This window comes from Alosa sapidissima, chromosome 12 (assembly GCF_018492685.1).
Source record: "Alosa sapidissima isolate fAloSap1 chromosome 12, fAloSap1.pri, whole genome shotgun sequence".
In the NCBI taxonomy this organism is placed as follows: domain Eukaryota; kingdom Metazoa; phylum Chordata; class Actinopteri; order Clupeiformes; family Clupeidae; genus Alosa; species Alosa sapidissima.
Window position 1 is genome coordinate 29,918,045 of NC_055968.1, and position 27,844 is coordinate 29,945,888.

Sequence of the window (27,844 nt, forward strand, 5' to 3'; positions counted from 1 at the left end):
GGAAGAACCGGTGTTTACAGTTAGGGCGCAGGAAGAAGAACATCGTGCGTGACCACTTTCCTGATTTGAGTTCATTTGCCAAAGACGACTGAAAAAAATAAAGCGAGACAGTTGATCGTGGTTGCAATGGATGCATTCATAAAAACGAAAACGTAAATGCCGTGAGTCAATGACTCTCAAGCTTGGACATCGACCGTGCTAGCCTACCCAACAATGTTGCAATTGCAGGGATAACAAGCTAGCTAGCTGTGCTAGCGAGCATTAGCCTACCCTTCCTTGCCAAGTGACAACGTTTAACAGGTAATTCATTTGTTATCGCTCATGCCACAATACAATTAGCATTCATCAGTGTCATTAGAATATACAATTGGTCTGTCTGACACAATGTTACGTTTTTAAAGGATGTGTTATTGATATGACTCGTTCCATACTCTACGTGTCTAACGCTAGATTTCTCTTCCCTGTTCATGTGGTAGCTAGCAACACACCCCTCTTCAATGTGACGGTCTGCGAGTCATTGTTTTTATAGATATGAAAAAAGTCTTCTCAGAGAAGGTATTGACATGGTGTCTAACCCGACGTCATACCAACTATGTCTGACAGACCGCAGTCTTTCTCTTGGCTAGCCATGGGTGCAGAAAATAGTGCCCTGCGGAGCGTGGTGCTCGAGGAGCCGTTGCTGACGTTTCCCTCCGGACTCACCATGTACTCCGCCTTGCTCCAGGACGGCAAGCCCGCCTCAGTGTTCGTTCATAAACAAGGCAACGAAGACAAAGTGAAAAAAGCTGCCAAGGTATTGGACTTGGGCAGAGGAGCCTCTTACATACTGTTACAGCCATTACACACGGATAGGGAGAGAGGGCTGCTTCAAGCAGCTTGTGAAAGTGAAAGTTTTCAAATGTCCCTTGTTGTCATAAACATCAAAACAAAATCTCACTTCTGTCTTGATATGACCCTAATGATTTTTTTCTTTCTGTGCAGCACCTGAAGACGTTACGGCACCCGTGTCTTTTGCGCTTCCTGTCGTGTTCGGTGCAGGACGGTGGTGTCCACCTGGTGACGGAGCGTGTGCAGCCCCTGGAGCTGCTGCTGGAAGAGCTGAGCCCAGAGGAGGTCTGCGCAGGCATCTTTGACCTGCTGCAGGCACTGGTGTTCCTGCACGACCGGGTAACCCTTCACTCTGTGGCTGACACACACGCACATACACATATAGAGGGAGTGGTTTCCATCTTTAAGTGCTGTTGTTAGTGCCTGGAAAGGGCTCAAATCTCTTGGACAGCTCAGTGCAGTCACTCACAGACAAGCCGTGTACCACTACTAGGTCTTGCATGTAAAGTTCGACATGTGCTTGTTTCCCTCCAGGGCAAGTCGAGCCACAACAATGTGTGTGTGTCCTCTGTGTTTGTGAGCGAGGATGGCCATTGGAAGTTGGGAGGCATGGAGACGGTGTGCAAGTTCTCTGAGGCCACACCAGAGGTTTGAGCATGTCCTCAGTGTCCATCCACATCAGTGTTTCCCATACATTGACTTATTTGTGGCGGCCCACCACAATATCAACATTGACCACCACACAATGATTTTCCAGGTTGTACTAAATTGTACTTAAAGCTGGTTAGCATCATAACCACGCTGTGCTAATTTGTTAAAAACTGTTGCATTCAAGTTAATTCTGCAAACCTACCACCACAAATAGAATTCAATTCTGTGGGAAACACTGCACATATAAAATGAATCTGTTCTTAGGTCCTGTTGAGTCAATTGCCTACTACGTCCCTGCTCTCAGACATAATTGTTATATTTTCCACATGCACAGGGTGGTGATACAGAAATGCATTTTTCAATGGCAAAACAGATTAATATAACAAAACATGTTCAATTATTTCGATTTGGCATCAAAACTAATCAGACTTCATCTGTAAGCAATACTAACGTTAAAGTGCAAAATTAAGTGAAAGTGAGGAGGACTCTGAGCTTGAAGGTAAAGCCCAGAGAAAAAAACTTTGTGCATGCATGGGAGGTTAAATACTTAAAAGTTAATGTTGAGCCTTGCCGTACATGTGATCTTTCATGAAGTTTGTGAGACCGTAATGTGAACTTGCTCAAGATCCCAATGGTGTCTTATTTGGCTTAAGGTGAAAGACTGGCTGAAAGCCATCATGCCAGGAATCACTGAGAAGGTTTTTTTGGGATGAAGAATAGGTTCTATGTATGTAGGCTCCAGTTAGCCCAAATTTCCTCAGCCAGCCTCTGATTTTTGGTGGAGGCTGTAGCACAGCAACTTGACCTGAGAAGTTGAAGTTAATGGCAATTTTTTTTATATAGTTTCTATATCTGCCTCCTCAGTTTCTTGGCAGCATCCAGGCGGTGAGAGAGAACACTGTTGTTCCCCCCGAGGAGAAGGTAACTTTAGTCTTATAATTTGGTAGTTTGTAGATGCATTCCACTACATAAAGCTAAATAGTTTGACCAATATTGCTTAGGACAGGTACAGTGTATGTTATTGCAGTAGCCATCTAGCCCCTTATTTAGCATCACTTATGCTTAACTTATGTTTTTGTATAGGCCTAGTATGTTATGGTTAATTTCGTGGTTGTCTCCTTAAGGTGGAAGGTTTCAAGGTGCTGCCGGACCAGTACGCTCATTCCCGTGATGCCTTCTCTTTTGGGGCAATGCTGGAGACCTTACTGCCGCTGCTCACTGGCTATGGTGAGTCCACTAAGCTCCAACTCGCCAGGATCAGAGCCACCCCTGCTTACCTACTGATAACGTCATACACACTGATATAATTGTTTCCCTTCCTACTGAGAAGTTCCTGTAAGAATAAAGCAACTATTTTTTACCTGAGCTGAGTATCAGCTCCACTCTGTTTTAGTGTTCAAGCAAGAATGACCCCTTTTTGATCTAGTTTCTTTGTCAAAAGTCAGATGTTTCATTAAATGTTTTTTTTTTTTCTGTCTCGCTGTCTTAAAACCATTTGCGCTGGTCCTGTCCCCTGACTCGTCCATGTTTGCCTGTTGTCTCCTCCGTCTTTGCAACCCAGTCTCTCAGGAGCTGTCCGCGAGCCTCAAGTCCACGCTGCAGGCCAGCCTGTTGTCCTCTAACCCAGAGCAGCGTCCACCTCTCAGCTCGTTGCTGACTCATGAGTTTTTCAGGTGCGCCTCTCACTCACCTGTGTCACCATTTACTCTCTTAATTATGTATGAGCTACACCAGGCGTGTAACTGAAGCGTTCCGTTCGCGACGCGTAAAATCCATTTTAGATGAATGGTCTATTTTTTTCTAGCGTACGCCCCACTGTCACGTCTGGTGTAGCTACTTCCATTGATTATAATGGAAGCTAATTGTTGCAGCAGACGCAACGCGAATGGAACGCTTCAGTTACGGTTGCCGGTTCGAGCCCCGACCAGTGGGAACGGCTGAAGTGCCCTTGAGCAAGGCACTGCTCCCCGAGTGCCGCTGTTGTTGCAGGCAGCTCACTGCGCCGGGATTAGTGTGTGCTTCACCTCACTGTGTGTTCACTGTGTGTTCACTGTGTGCTGAGTGTGTTTCACTAATTCACGGATTGGGATAAATGCAGAGACCAAATTTCCCTCACGAGATCAAAAGAGTATATATACTTATACTAATTGATGTTTTTTGGCTATCTGCGCATTGCTTCAGCGCATTAATAGTTATATACATATGCATTTTTCAATGTGGTGTAAACAAATAAAAAATATCTTTCTTTAAATTAATGATATGGTTAAGGCCCTGGAACATGCAGGTCAAGAATGTAACCAAGCTAATAGGTTGAGAAAGTCTGTGTGTTTGTCATCTTTAGTATGGTAATGTCTGTCTGGTGGTTTTATGAATCATGAACACCTCTCTCTAGCCAGACAATAACACATCCATTTTGTGTGCATGTGGGAATTATCGCTTTGATGTATTAAATAGATGCCATTTAGCTTTCTCATTTGAGATTTTGAAAAAATCAGAGAAGCCACTTTGGATGAGCTGATAAAAATGAGCTTTTCTTTGGCAGGAATGACTTCCTGGAGATCATGAATTTTTTGAAGAGCCTGACATTGAAAACTGAAGAAGAGAAAAATGAGTTTTTCAAGTGAGTGAGTGTGTGTGTGAGAGCACCGACCTGGACCAAACCAGTCAGTGTACTTCGACAGCCAAACAACAAAGATATGTTTAGCTTGTATCACTGGCAATAGAATTAACAGCAACTTACAAATATTAGCATCCCTTTCTTTTGTGCCTTTGTGTGTATCTGGACCTGTGTATTAACGCGTGCCTGTGTGCTCAGGTTCCTACTGGACCGTGTCCAGAGTCTCCCTCAGGAGTTGCTGGCGTCGCGTTTGGTTCCGCAGCTTCTGAACTCTCTGGTGTTTGCTGAGCCCACCGCTGTCAAGAGCTTCCTGCCACATCTGCTGCGACCCAAGAGAGGTACACACACACACACACACACACACACACACACACACACACACACTTCCCCTCCACCCTGACCTGACTGGTAAGCCTTATAATCCTTAATGTAATTCTTAAAACAAACATATAACAGACAGATTAGACACCTGATCAAACGATGTACAACAAAGCTCAAAATCTGCTCAAAGTAGATTGAAAAATGAAATGACATACTGAAATGAGATTTGATTACAGTAATTTGCTGCGTATTTAGGGTACACTGTAAGAGCCAAATGCTGTATTCAGGGTATAATTGCTTTTGTTTGGGTGGCGCATGTCTCAGGTATAAAGGTAGTATTTACAATGTTGTTGGCAGGTGTTTGACCCGTAAGGGCAAAGGGTTTTTGACCGTTTGCGTGCGGCGCTTGTATTGCTACACTGATGGGAACTGCTATGGGCAATGTGCTGTTTTGAAATAAATGGACCACTTTGGGATTTCAACGTCAACATTTGTCTACATGCGTTTGTTTAGCACAGGGCAATCAAGTGAGCGTAGCATGTAGCGTGTCAGCCAGGCCTTCCCCGGGCTCAGGCACCTCAGTAGTTCTGTATTAGACCGAACTCCTTTAACATACACTATGCAAGATTTTCACCTTGATTAAGCCAACTTGATGGTAAACGAACTTGTATAGGCGAGTCGTTCACCTAGCGTAGCTATACAGCATAGGCGTATGCTTCACCTCCACAACAAAAGCATTTTAATTGTGTACAGGGGGGATAAGTCACAAGAAGTTTACTATTTACAACAGCAGAGTAAAATATAAATTTTACTTTAAATTTATTGCGACTCTAGAGGGAGCTCTACAGTCACCAAAAATGCCTAAACCTGCATAGTGTACCTTTAACCAAGGTTTATACATCGATTTTGCTAAATTTCTTCAGCTATGGGGTGAATATGCAAAGATGGGCTGTATATTCTTATTGATTAAACATGATCTGATTCAGGGTTACTGGGAACTGCAGTTAGACATGAATACATGACACATTTTGTTTTATTATTATTTGTTTCAAACACTGCCATGTGGCTTATACACAATGTGGCCAATATGAGGGGAGTTACCGTATGTATTTTCAAATATATCTAGCTCATACTTGCATGTTTGACCTTTTAGGCAACCTTATATTTCCCTTTGGGGATCAATAAAGTGTCTATCTATCTGTCTGTCTGTCTGTAGTATGCTTTCTCTAACAACTGTACGAGGTGCCAGGAACTAGCACACCACACACACTCAGTCATCCTGTGTTTGTGATTAGATTCTGTAGATAGTGAAGAGAGTCTGCTGTTAGAGGCTCTGTACAAGAAGCACGTGGTTCCTCAGCTGCTGAAGTTGTTCAAGGTCAACGAGGAACATGTTAGGATGGTGCTGCTCTCACACATCCACATCTACGCTCCCTACTTTTCCCACGACGAGCTCAAGAACCACATCCTACCTCAGGTACACCCCCCCCCCCCTTCTCCCCTTCCCTCCCGAATTATAATCCAGGGGTCCTAACATGTGTCCTCAGTATGACTCCTTTTATGTTCTGTGTTCCAGGTTTTGCTGGGAATGAGAGACACCAACGACTCGTTGGTTGCCATGACGCTACAGAGCCTGGCAGTTCTGGTCCCGCTGCTAGGCGCACAGGTGGTGGTGGGAGGGGAAAGGACCAAGGTGTTCAAACGGAGTACGCCCAATTTCAGCAAGTCCACAGAGGTCACCCCTGAGAGTGAGCAACATTTTGAATACAACAAAATAGGGATGCACAATATATCGGCAGCCGATATATTATTGGCCGATAAGTGAAAAAATGAAAATATTATTATTGTTCCGATAACAGAATTCCAGCCATATAATGTCAGCGGTGTGGATGTATTTCACCATTCTAACAAGATCTGTTTATCTGCGTTGAGCGTTTACTCACTGACGTCAGGTTCACTTAAAGGAGCCACACATAGGCCTAGGCTATTTTGTTGACTGCTGTACCATTGAGGACTATTATGAGTTCTGTCCATCATTGGTTTTACTAATTAAATTATGCTTATTAAATGCTGTCCCCAATTCAATTTCAATTCTTTTCACAAATTTTTTTCAAGAGTAATATTATCGGTTATCGTATCGGTATCGGCCACAACAAACCAATAAATATTGGTTATCGGCCCTAAAATCGGTGCATCTCTACAACTAAACAATACAAACAATTCTCAATACTTTAAGTTTTCGGCTGGATATGTGATCCATTACATTAACATCAAGAATTGGGTTTGCAATGGAAACACATTCATCATTCTTGCTTACTGTCCAAAAGCTTTTATTGGTTTCGGTGTGAAAAGGCCGATTAACTGCTAGTGCGTGCGTGCGTGTGTGTGTGTGTGTGTGTCATGGCGTGTGTCTTCCTGTCCGCAGCCTCTCCGGTGCACATCGTGGCTCCAGTGATGCCGCAGCGCTCCCAGCCCTCCAAGGTGGCCGGCCTCTTCCCCAAACACGGCTCCCCGGTAGGAGGTGTGCTCATGCAGGATATGAGCTCCTTCCCGGCCACCAGAGACTCCAAACTTCCTCCTGCACCCCAGCCAGGTATTTGTTTCAGCCCATCACGTACACCTGTCCTCCACCGATGAGACTGGAAGAACCACCTGGGATGAGGCAGATGTTTGTTTAGCTGCAGTAGATCAAATATTATAGTCATTGCAGAAATGGAATCTCTTAATGTTGTGTAGTTGGGTCATTCTATGAAATGGGTGGCATTTGCGTCCACAACATCTGATGAGAATGCATAAGGCACAAACTTGAGCCAAAGTGTGTGAGTTTCACACTATTTTTAGGCATTTTTCACAGGTGCATGGACATTATCATGTGTCCGGTGACCAACATGACATTTACATCTAAAATATCCCCATGTAAATGTTATATTCTTATCAAACTTTTATTTTCAGAATTAAATATATTTTCTTGCTGACATTAGACTTAAGATTTTTGAAGGGTGATGTGATCATGTCTTAACTGCTGTGGATAAATTGAAAAGAAGTTTACTTTTGAAGACATTTTGAAAATTGGATAGTGGAAAAGGCCCGTTTCATAGAATGACCCAGTTAGTAATGAATCCTCAGGACACATCTGAGCTTTTAATTTTAACTTTAAAATGCAATCACTGGTTTGTATCTCCTGTAGTACGTCTTGATTATGTTGGGTTGTAAGGTAAAATCATTGGAGCTCATTAGAGGGCGCTGTGAATGAGCCACACAGCATTCGGGGCTAACCGTGAGAATGTGTTTTTCTTTTGTGTGTGCAGCTCTTAGCAGAGCGATGGCTTTACCTCTGAACGGGTACGGCGAGCTGAAGGAGAGAGCGAAGGTGCCGGAGAGGGCAGGAGGGTCGGACGGGTCACCGGAGGCCTGGCCTGACTGGAGCGACACGGACGAGGCGGAGAGGAAGCCCAATCAGCCGGCGCACATCCAGATCCAAGTTGCGGCCGACAGCCCGGAGGAGCCAATCGGGAGAGGGCAGGAAGAGGAGGAGCCCTGGGATGACTTTGAGGAAGAGGAAGTGACATCAGACCAGTCGCCCACCACACCTTTGCCAGTACCAAGGGAGGCAGTTGGCAACAGTCAACAGTCAGAGACTGGCAAGGGCTCCAAAGCACTGAAGCTGGGCTCTGCCATCAGGGCGGCGCCACTGTTGCCCAGCAGAGATGCATCGTGGGATAGTAGCTGGGAGCAGGCAGGTGAAACCCCTGCGAAAGTGTCCGAGCCGCCTAAAGCCAAAGCAGTCACTGACGCTCGGAAGCCAAAGGGTGGCAGCAGCATTGGTGAGCTGGGTGAAGAATTCACCATCATGGTGAAGAAGAAGCCGGGAAACGACCCAGAGCTGGACTTCTTCGCTGACATGGAGCCAGACATTAAGCTGTCGTCCACATCAACCTCCCTGCTGCCGCCCCCTGCAGGCCTGGGGAATGCAGCTCACGGTTTGACTGTAGACACCTCGCTAGCTGTGTCTGACCTTCTAGACACAAATCTGTTCGCCAACGACATGTCGCTCACTGCCAAATTTGCTGCGGAAGACATAAGTGAGGTAAGCTTTAGCCTGTAACCTTGTTTGTACTTTGAGTTACAGATCTACATATCTTAGAAGGTGCACTGCCGCTGAGGGTTAAGGTGAAGTAGGGGTGTATGGGTATTTTACAGGAACAGCTAGAATGACTTCACTCAGTGCACACACATTTTGTACCATTGGTGTACCATCACTTAACAGTTGCTGCCTAATGCAGGATTTAAAAAAAAAGACAAAGAAGAGTACAAAATAATGGTGTCCATTCCTCAAAAATGTAATTTACTGTTCAGTCAGTTCTTGCAGACAGTGAGATTTGAGCAGCTTTTGAGGTAAGAGGAGAGGATGGAGTCATATCTTTTGTGTCGTCTTGCAGGCGGACGCTGGGGGCTGGGGAGACGGTGATGACCTCAACTGGGAGGACGAGAATGCCTGGTGATGAACTGTGAACCTCTAGGGCAAAGCCATACAGGAGATGGAGAGAGAGAGGGGGGAGGGAGGCAGTGGAGAGAGGCCTGCCCTTCAGCTGCAATCGGAGAGCTGGGGGAAGGGGGGGGGGGGGGGGGGTCACCTTACTCATCACTTATGATGAACCTAGGACCGTTACAATCAAGTGTGAAAAGATATGATTTTTAGTTTCTGAGAACTTTTTCTTCAACTGTTCAACTGCGAATGTGTCTAGCCTTTTTTTTTGGGGGGGGGGGGGGGGGGGGGGGGTGCTCATGGAATGGATATTTTGTTGTTGTAGCTCTGTGTCAGCCAATCTGACCTCCATTAGAACTGTTTTAAAGAACATCTGCCAAAAAAAATAATCGCTGTAGGAACTGAATCCACAAAGAATCGGGACAGATGTCCTTGGAGAGAGGACCTGACGGAGGACCTGGACAGACAACTGGATGCCCTGCTTTTTGTTGTGCCATGAAACCCTGAGTTCAAGCCGTGAAAGAGAGCCTTAGGAGCCAGGACTACAGCGTCCACACACTGCAAGAGATTACAGGAGTTTTATCAAGCATTCGTGTATCAGGTTTGCTGGATACGGGGTGAGAAGATGGTGTGTGTGTGTGTGTGTGTGTGTGTGTGAGAGGGTGTATGTGTGCGAAATCAGAGATGGACATTATATAATTTATTTGTATTTTGGGGTGGGATGATGTGGAAATAAATAGTTTTATGGTATCTCACCCAGTTGGGTTGCGTGTGTGTTCTTACCAATCTGCAGTCCAAGTTGCAGACGCTTGTAAAGTCTGGCGGGAGGCACGTCACACGCCAGAACAGTTAGCCCATTTCTCACTCTCAGACCAATATAACACTTTCTACGCAGAGACACTACGGTCTTGTTAAAACAGCCAAGTACTTTAGAGTTTAAAGTTGGTTAAAATTAGCCTTTTAATTGGTTCATATCGGAAGTAAATGGGACTACACCACATCTGGTGGTAAAACAACTCTGCTCAGAAAGTCGTCCCATTCCGTATCATATTTGCATTAGATAGAAATGTGAATGAAACCGGTCATCACGGTATAAAGTTTTATTAACATCTGAACAGAAATCAAAAGTTAATCCCTTTCCACATTTAATAGAATTTGTCTCCACAACTGTGAAGACATGGCATCACAAAATGATATATGATAACTTAACCAAAGGTCTGTATGTTTTGTTCAGTAAAATCCCATGTGTTAAAGCCTTTACCCAGACTGAGGTCTGTATGTTGTGGTGGAAACTCGTGTGAAAGCTGTTAAAACCAGAGATTGGCGTGGGTGTGTTGACACGTGACTGGCTGTAGGTGACGGCAGCTTCCACTTTAGTGGGTGTGTAAAAAACAGTTCAAATTTGGGTCCTTTTATACTGATGTCTGGCGTGTGGCAGCAGCACTGGGAGACTGCATTGTTTGGCCCACACATTATCCATGGATGATTTTGGTCAGTAGCAGGTGACTACTTTGTTTGGTGTCCATGTCCGTGTCTGTGTCTGTATATTAGTGAGTTGTGGTCAGTGTTACTGCTACGTGCTTATGTGTGTGTGTGCATGGGGTCTGTGATAGGTGACGTGTGTGTGTGTGTGTGTGTGTGTTAGGTGACCTCTTCCGCTTGCTTGCTGATGTGCGTGACGAGCGTTTGGAGCTCCTGCAGGCGGGTCAGCACCCACTGGGGCGGTGAGGAGTGTGGAGCGCTAGTGGCGGCCGCGGCGGCTAGTGCCTGCAGAGCCCTCAGAGCGCCTTCGGCCGCCTGCAGGTGGACATCTCCCTCCTCCCAGCGCACCCCCTCCTGGCGAGGCCGCTTCGCGCATGGCTGAGAGCAGAAAACAGGAGGGGGGCACAAGGGAAGGCAATAAGAACAAAAAAAAAACAAATAAACATGATCAAATAAATGGATAAAGAGAAATATCAGTGAAGAAAGAACACTGACCATTTGCCCCTCAGAACCAGAGGTGTAGTCTACTTAATACGCAGGACTACACAGTATACCCACTTAAAAAGCATCACCATCTCAGTATACCCACTCAAAATAGGCAAGGATATGTATTAACATTTGGGGTTGATCACAATATACCCAATACAGCTAACTAGACTACATCACAGTATACTCACTACGCTAACTAGACTACATCACAGTATACTCACTACGCTAACTAGACTACATCATAGTATACCCACTACAGTAAAATAGACTACATCACCGCTCAGAACGTATTATTACAGATAATTATGAAAAAACCCTCACAACCTTAATTAGGTAGACTCAAGACTAGGTAAAGCCTGATGTAGCAACATGGTTTAGGCCGGCTGCAGCAGACTGCTGGCATGGCGTGAGGGCTGCGTGGTGCTTTCTTTCTTTTTTTTTTTTAAAGTATACGTTTTGGGCTTTTTGGCTTTATTTGTATAGGACAGTGAATAGTGAGACAGGAAGTAAGTGGGAGAGAGAGATGGGGTGGGATTGGGAAATGACCGCAGGTCGGATTCGAACCTGGGTCCCAGTGGGCACTCTGACCCGTACATGGCATGAGCGCTGTAGCCTGTTGTGCCACAGCACCCCCCCGCGTGGCGGTTTCTATCTCTATTCACACCAGAAACGTGTCTGACGCTGCGCTGTGGTGGCCTATATTAATGGAGACGCTTCCAACACGCTTGCGTGTCCCGTGAAAAATAGGCGCCGGTCCGATTTCTAGCATGCAGGCGTTTTCAGCGCGGCTCAAGCCGCTCCTGAGACGTGCGTGTCACACACTGTGACAGGCAGTGTGCAAACTCTAACATGTAACATATTTCTACAACCCAAAGGGACAACTAATGACTGAACTCGGCCAGTTAAAGAGCAAACAGAGCAAGGCTACACTTTTAAACTCTATATAAGCATCTATGAGTGAGTGAGCCTAACCTCAACTGTAGCGTCTCCTTGTGACTCCTGTCCAGTCTCGGCAGTATGTGTGTACGGTTCGTCCTGCAGCTGCTCCTCTCCCCTCCCCTGTGGGTGTGCGTGTGTGTGTGGCATCTGTCCGCTCTCCAGAGCCCGCGTGTGTGTTTCCAACACCACGATCTCCGCCCTGAGACGCTCCAGACGAGCCTCCGTCTGTTCCTCCCCCACCACCATCTGGGACCGCGTGGTAAACAACAAACAAACACACACAAGCAATCAACATGTCAAACACAAATGTGACCAGCAGAGAGCACAACAGCACAACAAACCCATACTCGAATCAACAGCTCAAGCTGATTTCAGACAAGCTACTTGGAACACAAGTAGGTGGAAAATTATATACACACACACACACGCACACACGCGTAAGGAGGATATATGCATCTGAAGTATCCAGCTCCTAAAACATCACAATGTTTTTTTAACCACAAAAACAAATAGATTTGCCAATATTTACACCAGGCAATGGAGAATGAGGAATAATGAACCAGGTCAAGATAGTTGTACAAATGTTTGGGTACCTTGCTAAGGAAGTTGACCACTCGTGTTTTAGTCTCCTCTGAAGTCAAGCCTTGGGAGATGACTTCCTCGTGATTAGTAACCTGAGCAGGGGATCAGAAAGGACCAGTTACTCCATGCAGATACTCTGAACGCATGCTTCACATAGTCTAAGGTAAACCTACCTACACATACATTTTCACTGTAGACTGTAGTGACAATGATAGTGGCAGCACCTATGACAACACTGCATGTGTTTGCAGGTATACTATGCAGTGTTTCCCATACATTGACTTATTTGTGGCGGCCCACCACAATATCAACATTGACCACCACACAATGATTTTCCAGGTTGTACTAAAATTGTGCTTAAATTTGGTTAGCATCATAACCAACCACCCTGCGCTAATTTGCTAAAAACTGTTGCATTCACGTTAATTCTGCAATCCTACCACCACAGATAGAATTCAATTCTGTGGGAAACACTGCTTATGTGGGTACATCCAGTCCTTTTGTGCTGGAGGAGGCTGAAACCTTAGTGAGTGGACTTTAGAGACCGAACATCGATCACGTGGGAGAGTGCTGTGAATAAAACAAGTGTAAGGACACACTGGCGAGCCACACCGACCAGTAGGCCTTCACTGAGCTTGTGAGGGGCTGACTTTTGGGGTCAGGTGGGTGGGGGAGGGGAGACGTGTGAACGAACTGAGGGCTTACGAACCTCTGCGAAGACGCCAAAGGCCTCGAGGGCGTGCTGGTGGAGGAGCCAGGAGTCCGAGGCCAGCAGGGCGCCGAACACTGCACTGAGCCGAGGCAACACCACAGGCTGAGACACACACACACACACAGAGAGATAGAGAGATCATTACTGTACATGAATGAGGTCTAGACTGACAAAGGCCTGAAGCTGACATAGCTGGAGTAAAATCAGGCAGCGCGCACACACACACACACACACACACACACACACACCTGTACATCAGAGGGGATGAAAACACTCCCTAGGGCAGCCAGGAATTCCAGCGCAGCCAGGGTGACTTCATCGAGGGCCTTCAGGGGAAGTAGCGCGCTCACACAGGAAACAGCCTGAAAAAGCACACTCTGTTCACCTGCACAGGCACCAACCCCATACAGTACTCTCTGCTCTAGTCTCCTCTCCTTACAGTGCCTCATCCATATTAAAAGACACAGCACTGCATGTGAGTGGAGTCTGCTTCGGATATTTGTTTCTACCATGCACGTGTTGTGAAGCAGCGTCTCAGAGTTGTTAAAGATGACATAGAATGGATGAACAGAGTACTTCAGCTCGTTTTCTGATGTTATCATAGAAGGTATGCAACTTTGGTCTGTCAAAAAATATGCTCAGATTGTATTTTACCATTTCAGATCGTATTTTACCATTTATAAGACCATTTAAAACCCTATAGCCAAATATCCGCTGACAATAGGCTCTCACAACTACTACCTGAATCTCCAACTCAATATTGGTAACCAGAGGGGTGGTGATGTGAGGAACGGTTTGTGTCACAGTCTGTGTTCGCCTCACACTCAGTTATTGTTCAGATTCCCCCGTTTTGTTAGTGCCCATTTTAAAGTCCTAGATATGCATATGAAGTAGGAAACAATCTAGATAGATAGATAGATACTTTATTGATCCCCAGGGGAAATTCAATCTGTGTCGTTTCCGGTTGACAGTAGGTTTGTGGCCATGCACCAAACTCTGCTTATTCAACAAAGCCAGGTGAAAACAGTTTTCCATTCTATGCCTGCTTTAAATGCATCATTGGTGCATCTTTCATGTGTTCAATGTCTATAGCAAATGAGTGTGTGAGTGTGTGTGTACGCAGAGAGTACGTACCTGAGAGATGGTGTGTGGCTCCAGACTCTTGACCAGGCAGGCCGAGAGGGAAAGGAGCAGACACAGAGTCTGCTGAAGAGGGCCATGCTTCTGAACCTGTGGCATGTGTCAATCACACATCAGGAATGTGTGTGTGTGTGTGTGTGTGTGTGTGTGTGTGTGTGTGTGTGTGTGTGTGTGTGTGTGTGTGTGTGTGTGTGTGTGTGTGTGTGTGTGCGTGCACTAGAGACATGAGTAAGTGCTTAAATAAGTCCTCTGCATGTTTATATGTGAGAGATTGAGTCCAGTGTGTGTGTGTGTGTATTTGTGGGAGAGGCATTTTTGTGTCTGTATGAGATTCCCATGTAGGTATGTTTGACAGAGAATGAGTTTTTGTGTGTGTGTGTGTGTGTGTGTGTGTGTGTGACTGAAATCGAGAGGAATGTGTGTGTCTGACCTGGCTGGCGCACATGCGGGACCACAGCTGTGTGAGGATGGTGAGGACGGCCGACACACACTCCGCCTCGGGGACCTCCACCCTCACCACCACCTTCAGGCCCCACAGCACGCGGTTCTGCACACAGGACATGGGGAAGCAGCGTGAAGGACAAGCAGATGGGCTAACAGCCAGATAACAGCCAGATGTCACAGTAACTCCTCTCTCTGTCCTTCCTCAAACAATGCTGGCAGTGGTTGCTCCATGAGGCCTTTTTCGATGCTTGAATGTCACTGACGATAAGAATACAGAAACAACTCTGTCCTCGACTGGCCTACCGTCACTGCCTCTCTAGAGTGCCATTGTTGTGATGACGGCCACTGAAGTGGCTACTTGTGTAGCACACGGGGTTCATGGCTGTAGCCACACACACACACTTTTATTCCACATCCTTGCACTTGCTTGGTCAATGTTTTCTTTAGCTTTAGGTTTTGCATTTGGAACTGTGGACTTGTGTTTATTATGTAAAAAGACAGCATAACCTGTCTGATCTTCAAGTCCGTTTGGCCTATCTGCCTGCCATAGATGCAAAACATTCTGCCTGCCATAGACGCAGCACATTCTTACGTAAGTATATATACTCTTTTGATCCTGTGAGGGAAATTTGGTCTCTGCATTTATCCCAATCAGTGAATCAGTGAAACACACTCAGCACACAGTGAACACACAGTGAGGTGAAGCACACACTAATCCCGACGCAGTGAGCTATCTGCTACAGCGGCGCTCGGGGAGCAGTAGGGGTTAGGTGCCTTGCTCAAGGGCACTTCCTACTGGTCGGGGTTCGAACCGGCAACCCTCCGGTTACAGGTCCAGAGTGCTAACCAGTAGGCCACGACTGCCCTGGCGTAGTAAAGCAGCGGTAGTGACAGTAAGTCAGCCTGAGGTCGACCCCCGAATCCGCTACAGCAAGTTTATATCGTTTTGCATTAATGTGTCCCTAAATACCCGTTACTTTACTTTTACTTGACATTCTCCATGCTCACCACTCTGTCCAGGCTGCCCAGTCTGCAGCCGTCTTTCTGCCAGTCGGACACCACGGAGGCGGCCGTGGCGGTGAGCCCCTGCTCCAGGCGCGCACGCACATCTGGGGCCAGCGAACGCAGGATCAGGTGACCCCACACGCGCATGTTCTCCTCCTGAGATACGGGGAACCGCTCCAGCAGCTCCATCTGTTAACACGCACACACACACACATTTTATATCCAAAAAAAAAAAAAAAAAAAAACATACAAAATGAGTCAGAGAACATATATCTGCAAGTCAAAACACAATATACAGAAAAAATACACCATACATCACACACAATACACAAAAACCACACACACACAAACCCAGTGGGACCTGAGATTACTGCGCACGTTCCTGCAACACACAAGCGTTCTCTGACCCTGTGTGCTGCAGGAACACACGCAAACACACACACACACACACACACACTACTGGACTCTGACCTGGTGTGAAGGAGTCATAAGGAACAGCATACGTCTCAGCAGCAGGGACAAATGGTTCCACTGGGGCGCCTCATCTGGACATGACTTTGTCTGCAGATAAACATGGTTTACAGTCACACACACACAAACTGAAAGAAGATCACACAAACAAACAACCAATCCATAACTTTGGTGTGTGAGTGAGTGAGTTTCTTGCATGGGGATGGGCATTTTCCCCATTTTAAGCTGGGGCCCTGTCTATCCGCTTCAAATCATGGTGGCACTGATATCAAGTGTGTGGGGGTTCACAGAAAAACACCATAAATATATCTCTGTGCCACAGGTGCCATTTCACTCTATAAAGTGAATGCAGGAAGCAGTTAACCTAAACACACACACACACACACACACACACACACAGCGAGACCAGTGAACATCGCCACACAGGAGGGGTGTTTTTTGGGTGTGCCATAATGACAGCTGTCTCTAGCCACCAGATCCAATGACACCAATCGTCACCTCAGCGAGAGGCCCGGGGACAACCCCTGCCCTGAAAGAAGGAGGTGAGGAGGAGGAGAAGAGAAAGAAGGAGGTGAGGAGGAGGAGAAGAGAAAGGCTGGATGGCTCTTACCAGGTCGGCCACAAGAAGCACGTGTTGCAGGCACAACTCTGCCGTTCCATATCTATTTGGGGTGGGGATACATGAGAATTGATCAAACAGTGATACACTGTCCATTGTCCAATCTCAAATATCAACATTGACAGAATCGCAAACTGCATCTTTCTGTGTCGACCATGATAACTCCAGCAGTAACCCTTCATACTGACTACACTGATAAGTTCTGAGGTGACTTAGGCAGCTATTGTAATGGACCCTAACGAGACTTGGGATCCTGAATCCCCTCTCTATGGCAACAGCAGAGCGCCAGTGCTTACGCCTCTGCATGACCATCTGAGGCTTTCTAGCTTTTTCATTCGAAAGCCACAGTAATGTCACACCCTACCTCATTAAGAGTCACAGTACTCTATTAGTAGCTAATCAGCCTGGGCTATTCATAAATCAAGGCTAAATTGCTGAAAGCAAACACACAATAAAAGCTGTGTGCTGCACCCTTGAGAGTGAAAATAAATGTGACCATTTCAGGGGGACACCTTTTCCAAGGGCCAGCCTTGAGGCACGTGCGGCTAAATCTGGGCAAGATTGGGCGTACTGGTTGGAGAGAGAGAGAGAGAGAGAGAGAGAGAGCGCGAGTGAGAGGTGGGAACTCACCGTGCCAAGAAACACCAGACATCTGCGGCCAGCAACGCTGTCTGTGCGTCAGGCTGCAGCAGAGCCCGCAACAGGGAGCGCTCCTGAGAACGAGGGAGGGAGAGAGAGAGGGAGAGAGAGAGAGAGAGACAAGAACAGAAGAGGGGGAGAAATGCAAAGGGAAAAAAAAGGTTAAAGAAAGGGAAAGCAAGAGAGGCTTGGCTCGTGAGGCCGAGCTACACCAGGCGCGTAACTGAAGCATTCCATTAGCGACACGTAAAATCCATTTTAGATGAATGGTCTATTTTTTCGAACGTACGCGCCACTATCACGTCAGGTGTAGCTACTTCTATTGATTATAATGGAAGCTAATGGTTGCAGCAGACGCAACGCGAACGGAACGCTTCAGTTACGTGCCTGGTGTAGCTCAGCCCTACACAGGGAAGCTACACCAGGCACGTAACTGACGCGTTCCGTTCGCATTGCGTTTGCTGCAACAATTAACTTCCACTATAATCAATTCAATTTAGTAATTCACCTTGCAGGTTAACACAAGAAATTGTTCTGTGCCCGGTGAATTTTTTTGCGTGCAGTGCTGTTCCCTTACCAGCGGGTGGAGCTGTGGGGCTGGTAGCACAGCTACACAGGCGCAGAGCTGCACGCACACGTGCTGATGCAGGCTCACGTCGCCCTGGGCCTGGCCACGCAGCATCACCCCCGGCAACCGCACAGGCCACGCCCGCTCCAGCATGCACCGACCGAAGCTTCGGAACACCGCATCAAACACACTCAGCCTAGGAGGGGAGACAGGAGAGGATGTGGTATGAGAGAGGGATGAAGGATGAGAAGGAGAGGGAGAGAGAGAAAAAAAGAACAGGAGAGAGGGAGAGAGAGAGAAGCTATAAACAACATAGGAAATAAACAACCAGTCCCTTCCGCAATCCATAAACGAAACACTACATTTTTCAAACATTTCAAAAGTATACGACACCTCCGCCAGTACCAGTGCTCTCTTTACATTGACAGTTTTACGGCGGTCGGTGGTGTCCCACCTGAGTGTGTCCTCCGGGAAGCGACTGCCATCGCACCACAGCTGCAGAGTTCCATCTGGTTGGGAGGACAGCTGTGCCACCACACTGACCAGCAGCAGGCAGTGGGCCAGAGCGCTGTCCCCACTGCAGGCTGATCACACACACACACACACACACACATTTGTGTCACATTAAATCGGTCGTAGAAACAATAGTTTCTAACCTCCAATCTGTTGCGATGTTCTGTGATGTAGGGTCCTGACATCAACCTCTCCTTTCTCGTCTTACACTCATTGTACTATTTCATTTGTACATCCCCATCATCAGGTATTAAAGGTGTAGTTCTCAATCTTGAAGAAATGTTTTTTTTTTAAACTCAGCAGTCAATCAAACACACTCCTCTCTTCAGTGCCACTTTGTTTGTTACCCATTTACAAAAGCCAGTACGGTAGTGTGAATGAGCCCTGGACGTTTTGGGTGCACACGCAATGCAGGCAGCTAGAGGATGACGTAGAGAATTCAGCATAAAACATTACAATCTGCACCTTTAAAGGAACCATATGTAAGATTGTGGCCAAAACGGGTAGAGCAAATTACTGTAGAGCAGTGCATCCCCTCCCCCTCGTCTCGAGGTTGCCAACCTGGATGCCGAAACACTACTGACTTTGTGATTAGCAGATAGGTGGAAGGTGGCGCATGAGGCCAAAACACAACACGACATGACAAAACACAACATCAACATCAGTTGAGGGCTGCAACTTCACTTTTTAAATGACAATAGCCTGGCCGGACTACTGTTGTCAGTGATATAAGTATTTGAAATGAACATGATTTCTTAATGTCTAGTGACATATCACCACCAACTAAGTGTAGTGCAGTAACGTGCCGGTGCAGTGCACTCACTCTGGTTCTCAGCCAATAGGCTCTCAGCAAACGGTCGGAAGGCGAGGAGCTGGGACAGGAGCGCATCCATGGCAACGAGCACTGCCCCACTCAACTCGTCACTCAGTGCAGGAGGGAGCGAGGGAGCTCCAAGACAGGGTGGGAACTTACTGGATGGAGGGAAACAGATAGATAGATAGATAGATAGATAGATAGATAGATAGAGATAGAAAGAGCAAGAGAGAGCAAGAAAGAGAGGGGGGTGGGGGTGGGTGGGGTATTACGGCCCTTGTATTATCGTGAGGTAGTTCTCACAATGGCATTACCAACAGTAAATCCCATCTCTTACAAGTTGCTTACATATGTGTATGGATAATTTTCATGGATCATATGGGCATTCTTAAAGTATTGTGTTCACAAGAACGGGAAATATATGCAGTCGAAGTGGCCTTTGATTTTTGACCTCCAAAATTGCATAATTTCATGTTAGAGTCCAAGCAAACATTTGTACAAAATGTGAAGCACTTTGCTCAAGGCATTCTTCAGATATAGCGTCCACAAGACTGAGGGCCAGATGTACTAACGCGTTTGCGCCCACTTCATGTGTATTTGTTTTGCAATGTGCGTGTAAAATCATTGCGATGTATGTACAAACAGGCCGCAATGATGTAAAAGCGCAAACTGCCTGTGCGTTTTTCGTGTCATGCATATGCATTCATGGGAGGATCCAGGGGAAAGTGGGAGTTTAGCGTAAAAAGATGGGAGGGGAAGAGTAAAGAGCGCCTAATTATGTATTCCGCGGTATGTACAAAGACTGCTCATCTTTGAAAAGCGCACGTCTATTCTGCGCATAAATACTTCCGCCTTGTAAAAGCAGGTGTTAATCCAAATTGCAGTTCAAAGCGTCAATAAGAGAACCTTTCAAAGACAACAGAATCGCTATTTAGAGCACCCGTTTTGTAAGTATTTGTACTATCAAAAGCAACCTTAACTTTCGTTGGCCTTTTGAATGTCTTACTTTCACTTTCACGTCATTCACTTAAACTTTCCTACTTGCTAGATTTGACCAATTTTCCATAGCCTATGTGCACAAATACTTTGAGTAAAACTACTGATCTTCATTATCTCCCTGTTTGTTGACATCTTATCATGTATGGTATAATTTCATGATCGCTAAACGTTTGATTCTTTTTAATGTTGTCATCAGTTAACTTCATTCAACTGTGCTTGTATAGGCTCTGCCATTCAGTTGTGGACGTTCGTAAATGGGCGGAGAAAGGCGCAGTTTACACTAGTTTGATAAATACGACGGAAACTTGGGTCTGACAGCGTTCGCAATCTGCGGTTTGTCCATGACGCTGATAACGCTACGTTCTCCAATTGTACGTACATCTGGCCCTCAGACTTTCATGGTCACAGTAAAAAAAAAATCTAATTTAGATATCTAATCAGATCACCTTTCAGTCCAAATCAAGATTCGTGTTACATTTTAAGCACGTGCCCCAATGCATTCTTGAGATATAGTGTTCATAAGAATGGGACTTTTGTTAAACTTAGACCTGAACTTCATCCAAACTCAAACCAAATTTGAAGCATGTGCCTTTGTCGCGATCTTGAGATATTGCGCTCATGTGATCAGGATGGACAGACTGTACATACGGATGTACGTACAGACATCGCAAAAACAAGATGCCTCAAAACATGATGCCCATAGCTATCGCCGGTGCGGAGGGATAATAAGGGTATTAATGTGAAGAAGGGTGGGAGAGAGATGCTTGTGGTTGACATTAAGACCAGATAGATGGCTGAATGGGGACATGTGTCTCCATTAGAACAGGTATATTCCTGGGCACTGGAGAGATGTCAGCCCAGGTGACAACCCCTTGACCGAAGGTACCTGTGGATCTGGAGGAAGAGCAGGTGAAGCCGTGGGCAGGATGCGGCCATAAAGTCTTTGAATTCCTGTTACACACAGACACACAGACACACAGACACACAGACACACACACACACACACACACACACACACACACACACACACACACACATACTCCTGTTACCATGAGAACTGCCAAAAGAGGATGTGATAGCTGGCTTCCCAGCCTGATCTTCATTGTTCTCTGGAAGCCAATAACTGGTTACCTTCACATAGTGGACCAGAGTGTTGGCAAAGAAGCGGCACATCTTCATACTTCTCTGAAACAGCTTGACTTCTGGGCTCTGTGCCTGTTCAGAGAAAGTCAGTTTAGGTCATGTGCTACTGGACTACAGGAAACATACATCACACACACATCCTTTATCACTGCTTGCGATACTGTAGGGGGATTTCTGTGTGTGTGTGTGTGTGTGTGTGTGTGTGTGTGTGGGGGGGGGGGGGGGAACCCATGTTCCCATGTTCCCATGGGTTCAGACTAGGTGACGAACATAACTGATAAGCACTGATCCAAACTCCATTTGAAATTAGCACAAACCCATGAAATTACCGCAAATTCCAGAATTGAATTGAGGCTCTTAAATTCCAATTCAATTCTTGAAGTTCACTTGCATTTCAATTGAGGTAGCAAACAGGAAGCAGAATTGCAATTCGAATTGTGCACAACCCTGTCATATATACAATGTCACACTTAGTCATCTATTTCAAGATGAACACACAAGAATCCTCCCTCAATTTCTTCAGACAATTCATGTCTGCAAAATTTCAAAACCCAACCTCCACAATATACCTTGAGGCTGACCACATGTTCATATACACAGCACTGTGTGCACTTACTGTACTAACTGCAGGTGCTTGATACCTGTCAATACTGTAAACTGTATATGTTTACTATTTTGTCTGGCTATGTGCACACAGGTATATGTCTAATACCTTTAATCCTTCCTGTTTGATTTGTTCTGCTAGTTCCAAGCAGCCGTTTAGAGAGCCTTGGAGGTCCTCACACAAACAGGACGTGATGTCAGCATGACGCAAGTGCTCCTCCACCAGAGACTGGTATTTCACACTTTGCCTGGAATCAGTGATGATGGATCGACAATGGCATACAATGATCAGCCCAACCCAACCAAACTGTTTTTATTTTCAGTATTGCAGCGGCCTGTATTGGTCATTGTTTTCAAAGCGATAAGTCCAAACAGTGTGTTGTGAGTGCCTGATAAAAACACCAGATGGACCACATACTTGATAATGAATTTCCAGGTGTTGGCATGCAAGGCCATGTCCAGGCTGGAAATGATGGAGCAAATCTCCAGAAGACTGTGGATCACTGAGAAGGAAAACGAAAGTTCATCAAAAGTTTGTCTCAGATCTGACTTATTCTCTTTTTTTTTTTGCACAGAGACAAAACCACACACACACACACACACACACACACACACACACACACACACACACACACTTCAACGGCGGCGCTCGGAGAGCTGTGAGGGGTTAGGTGCCTTGCTCAAGGGCACTTCAGCCACGGCCCACTGGTCGGGCCACGGCTGCCCCAATAGCTAAGGCACGTTAGAACATTAATTAACATTTTTAACATTATAGCTATTTTTATGAAGACCTTTCTTCTGATTCATTAATTAACATTTTTAACATTATAGCCATTTTTATGAAGACCTTTCTTCATTTTTCAGGGTTTTTCCTGCATAGAGCATTGTGAGGCAGCCGCCTCAATCAAATTTAGTGTCGGCTCCACCTACCGACAAATTTCTAGTACTTGTTTTCATGAAAACCATTATCTCCAAACATGCATTGACAGTTGTAATTGCAATTGTGGCTCTATACCACTACAGCAGTGTAATGCCGCAAGTCTGTGCATCAGGCAAAGCAATCCAACATTGCACCCTGACTTTGCGGCTCTTGAAACAGGTGTAAATCTTTTACAACCAAGCACACCCAACTTCCTGAAAAAAGTTTCCTTAAATTAACATTACATCCCTTCAGTGTAGTCTATGTTCTTTTTGCAGGCATGTCTCAATCACACATTATTTTAAAAACAGAGTTTGCGAGGGGGAGAATCACGACGACAGGTCAAACAGTGCAGAGTGCAACATTTTCCTACTCAGTCAGTAGCACACTTCAGTAGCACTTTGTTCACTTCAGTGGATTTCTTTTATACCTGTAACAATATCGGCGACGTCTTCATCTGAGGCTGCTTCATGCAGGCTGATGTGGTCCAGTAGCTCTATTAGGCCTTTCTGCAGACTGTAGGCCTCCTTGAAAAGTGTCTGCAGCAAATCCCCAACCAAAGACAGGCGTCCACTGTACACCACCTCGCTATCCTGCAACAGGCATAAACCACATTCTAAAACGGACATATCAGGCCCTTGCATAAGATTGGCTGAATCGCGTACGATGCCGTTGTAAAACCAGATGCAACCCTTCATGGTGACCGCATTTTCGTTCTATATTATGCCACTGCCACTAATTGATACAAAAGTTAGAGTTACTGCGTCTTAGCAGTGCTTCACAACTATTCTGATAGAAGACACATAATTCTTGGCAGAAGAATGATTATCTATGAATAAATCATTATAGTTGTTGTTGCTGTGCTTATGAAATCTTGCCAGGTACAGTATACGTGGCGCAACCCGTCCATTTTTCAGTGCCTTTAGAACAGCTAAGGGATGATGTTCGGCACGACGTGAAGCATTCCAGCATAATGGATGTGTGTGTGTGTGTGTGTGTGTGTGTGCATGATGAGTGAAATGTGACTTGTGTGGGTGTGAATAGCTGAGCGGCCGATGTTAGGCACGACGTGAAGCATTACAGCATAATGAATAATGTAATAGTGTAACATCGCAACTTCTATTACAAAACCAAAAAATATACCGCTACCACTAACAGAGAATTGCCTCTGTTCTGGTTCATGCTCAAGATGTTGGTTGGTCAATTGGTTTTGAAGCACCAAAGAATAATTGCTTTTTCCTGTGAACCAGAGTGAGCATGCCTGTCTACAGTTCAGTGATTATGCACACAACACCCTCTGTTGTTGACGTATCCTTGGTTCTGTTCAAAACAGGTGGAAATGCGGCTGGCTCACTAGATCATTGGTTCCCAAAGACTGGGTCGTAGGAGATTTTATTTGGGTCGCTAGCATAGCCTAGTGACAATTTATGTTGTGTAATACCCCTAGCTTATACCTTATATAGCTTAGGAAAGCTAACAGCTTTCTGTTTGGATCTAGTTTGTTAACTACCACAGTCACAAGTTGGTCCCCAGAAAAAAAGTTTGGGAAACACTGTACTAGATAATTAGCCTAGAAATCTAGACGCGCCCCTAGCGGCAGCGAATTACATTTGCTGCCAGGGCTAGTCTAGCAACTCTCAGTTGGCTTGTGAGCTCCAGAAATCGAAACTTAATCAGGCCAATGAAATCGTATATAGAGTCGTTAGGTGGGCTTAACATAATGATTGATGGCAGAGTTGCAATGGTTTGGCTTGAATTCCCTGCTACTTGAAAACAAATAAGATGGATGTTGCTGCTGGCGAACAGTGTGACACGAGTTAAGCTTTTATTAAGTTGGCAAATGTTTGAACTAGCCAACTAGCTCCGCTGGTGGGAAACGCATGGGACTCATAGCGCTGCCGCTGTCCTATTGCGTGCAGAGGGAATTTGAAAGACAACTGATTATCCCGCCCCTCGGACTGAGCACTGCGAACGGTGAGTGTCCAGACCCTACATTTTAATGTCTGGCTCGTCAGGCTACTAGATAATACCAAGCTTCAAGAAGCAGTTCTTTGTTGGTCGAAAAAACGCCCTATGATACAAACACAGATAGTGGATTTGGTTGTAATATTAAGGACCCTAAAATCTACTGTAGACATGAACAGTGGTCATGCTTTGGGTACCTTGCAGTGCTGGAAAGTGTTTCTGAGGAGGTAGAGGACACAGGAGGGGACAGAGCGCACTTCGGACAGACGGGAGACACCTTCCAGGGCACACATATGCCTCACACACATAGTCACTGCCTCAAGTGTCTGTACCATCACCTGTAAACCCCAACACACACAAAGTAATTAGTTGAGCCTCCAAATTAACTACCCAAAGGTAATAAGGTAGCACACACAAATCTTCATAGAACTGGACACATCTTTATTTCACCAGTTTATTTTTAGCCAAGTCTAAACCAAATATGCCAACATTTCAGCCACATGGCCTTAACCAAAGCATTAAATAGCTACACCACTGTAGCACATTTTAGCAAAATGCATGCTTTGGCTTGACACAGAGGGTGTCCTGGATTTGGAACTATAGAGTGCACTCTCTGAGGCAGGCCAGCCAGAGAGGTCTTACCTGAAGAATAGTCCTCAGTGAGGCGGTCAGCTCTGTGTTTTGATTGGACAGCCCACTGACTTGACTGGAGATTTCATCCATCAAATTACCAAATACTCCCACCACCTACACACATAATACCTTATTTTCTGATGTAAAGTGACATTTAACAATTGCACACCTTTTTTGAGGATATTGATGATAATATTTTTGTAAGGAAGTGCACATATATATATGCACAATATGATTATATATATATATATATATATATATATATATATCATATTGTATGGAGTGTTAAAACAAGGATGGCTACTATAATTTGGGCATCTGTAAATGGCCTATAATGTATCTGCCTAGACAACAGGAGCCTACACACCTTTGGTAGAACTTTAGAAAAGCACTCCTCCTCCAGTTCAGACAGACGTAAATGTGGAAGAAACATGTCCATGATTATCCTCAGCACACCTAATGATGCAAGTTACACAGGACAGTCTATGTCACTGATTGATTGTGTATTAGTTCAGCTTGCAATTCATTTAACGTTAATACTTACGTATGTGATCTGTCCAACTATCAGTGAGACAATGAATTGAGTAAAAGGAGTTAAAGAATGATACCTTATAAAGCTGCTACTTCAGTTTCCAACCAAACACCACATGTATAACAGTGATTGACAACAAATGTATTTCGTAATTAACAGTGAAAGGATATGACGAGCTTGGGCAGCACTGTCTTCAGCTCCTTTTTGCAGGTGTCAGGGCTCCACTGCTCAACCTCCTCGAGAAGGGTAGTTTGCGACATGGTGGTTTTCTCCCCGAATTCAAGGTGAATGTTGTCGAGTTACATTCAGTAATCTGTCAGAGATTGCATTTTAGCTTTTAGCAGCTAAACTGTAGAATGTTAGCTACGTTAGGTTAACTGTTGAGACTGTTAAGGAAGTAAAACTAATTTTACCTAACGTTAGTCCACGAACATTAAGCACTGCACACTGCATAATTTAGAAACAACCATTACTCAAATTAAATATAAAATTCACCATTAATAGACACACATACCGATTTTGTTCACGGCAACGTTAATTTAGCTGTTAACGTTAGTCAGGCAAGAAGAGAGTCATTTTAACACTCATCATCTGCTGCTGCCCTGATCACTAAAGCGAAGTTTTCTTTCATTCACGCTGAAAATAGACTCCAAAAGGTGGAACTGTCCTTGAGGTGTCCAATGACAAATATTAGTTTTCGCATAAAAGCATGGTTTTTATGAAATATTTACGACATGGATGCTGCTTGTTGTTCAGAAGCAAAGCTAATCATAAATTGTTTACAGTCTGTTCTAAATTTCGCGCGTTCTGTTGCCGTCACCAGTCATAATATTTTCGGCAATGTACCGCCACCTTTGGTTTGGAGTACTAATTGCTAAAATCTATGCCCTATGCCTAAGCTATTTGCAGCAGAGCAAAACCAAAGCCAGGATCTCAGGATTGTATTACAGTTTTTTCTGAATGCTGAACTGTGATTCTTATAGCACAATTTCTAAAACTATTAATACTTATAGCAAAACCACTCACTGAGTTCGCAAAACTAAAAGCACAAACACTGCTTTGCACTCAGTTTGCAATTTTGTAACACACACTTTGCACAACTGTAGGCACAACTCACTACACAGCACTCTTTTTGCAGAACTGTAAACACAACTCATGTGAAAACTGTTTTAGATAATTAGTTCACTTTGCAATCAGCCTAAGCACTAAGCCACAGGTAATGTACAATGGGTACAATAGAGGGAGCAGGAAGAGTGAGAAAGGTAAGAATTAGAGTAGGCTGAAGAATAGGACATGGAGGTGAAGAAGTAGGAAGAAGAAGAGGAGGAAGAGGATGCAGAGGTGAAGAAGTGAGAGGGAGAGAATGATAAGGACAAGGAGGTAAAGTTAGAGGAAGAGGACAAGGAGGAGCAAGAGGAGGATGGGGAGGGGGAAGAGGAAGGGTAAGAAGAGAAAGACATTTTTACAGGCAAAACAATCAGTCTACATGTGGGGATATTGTCATGTCAGGCCTGGATACGGCATTCCAGAATATATTTTCCCCGGTGCCTTGAACTAGGACATCGCATGTGATGTAGACGAAATTTTGAGAGAGACGACCCGATGTAGACTAAATGGTTTTGTCTCAGTGAAATGCTAGTTTGTGTTTTGACTTGGAAAAACACACTTGTGTTTGTTTTGATGTGTGTAAATAAACACTAATACTTGAAGTTTGGTCCCCTGTATGTTTA

General features: G+C 45.2%; 2 protein-coding genes across 5 annotated transcripts; one reads left to right on the forward strand and one right to left on the reverse strand.

Annotated features, from left to right (window-relative positions):
- scyl3 (SCY1-like, kinase-like 3) lies at positions 1 to 9,658 on the forward strand. 4 transcript variants are annotated; one of them, XM_042111588.1, is made up of 14 exons: positions 1 to 300; positions 477 to 793; positions 982 to 1,167; positions 1,363 to 1,476; positions 2,344 to 2,400; positions 2,604 to 2,706; positions 3,041 to 3,152; positions 4,022 to 4,099; positions 4,295 to 4,434; positions 5,713 to 5,894; positions 5,994 to 6,165; positions 6,843 to 7,010; positions 7,726 to 8,504; positions 8,857 to 9,658. In XM_042111588.1, the coding sequence occupies exons 2-14, from the start codon at positions 593 to 595 to the stop codon at positions 8,917 to 8,919; spliced, it is 2,355 nt and encodes a 784-aa protein (XP_041967522.1). In that variant the 5' UTR covers positions 1 to 300; positions 477 to 592; the 3' UTR covers positions 8,920 to 9,658. The 4 variants fall into 4 exon arrangements, with proteins under 4 accessions (XP_041967522.1, XP_041967523.1, XP_041967525.1 ...); XM_042111589.1 differs by having other exon boundaries at positions 604 to 793; XM_042111591.1 differs by having other exon boundaries at positions 611 to 793.
- Positions 9,180 to 26,927, reverse strand: c12h1orf112 (chromosome 12 C1orf112 homolog). Its single transcript, XM_042111585.1, has 25 exons — positions 26,629 to 26,927; positions 26,285 to 26,427; positions 26,127 to 26,166; positions 25,950 to 26,038; positions 25,592 to 25,696; positions 25,147 to 25,287; positions 23,415 to 23,577; positions 22,484 to 22,568; positions 22,175 to 22,313; positions 21,451 to 21,534; positions 21,206 to 21,270; positions 19,330 to 19,478; positions 18,448 to 18,577; positions 18,003 to 18,189; positions 17,417 to 17,499; positions 16,778 to 16,829; positions 16,168 to 16,257; positions 15,700 to 15,885; positions 14,678 to 14,794; positions 14,242 to 14,337; positions 13,356 to 13,469; positions 13,105 to 13,209; positions 12,407 to 12,487; positions 11,847 to 12,059; positions 9,180 to 10,763 (listed from the first exon to the last, which is right to left on the reverse strand). The coding sequence occupies exons 2-25, from the start codon at positions 26,372 to 26,374 to the stop codon at positions 10,545 to 10,547; spliced, it is 2,823 nt and encodes a 940-aa protein (XP_041967519.1). The 5' UTR covers positions 26,375 to 26,427; positions 26,629 to 26,927; the 3' UTR covers positions 9,180 to 10,544.
- Positions 26,928 to 27,844: the final 917 nt, after the last annotated feature.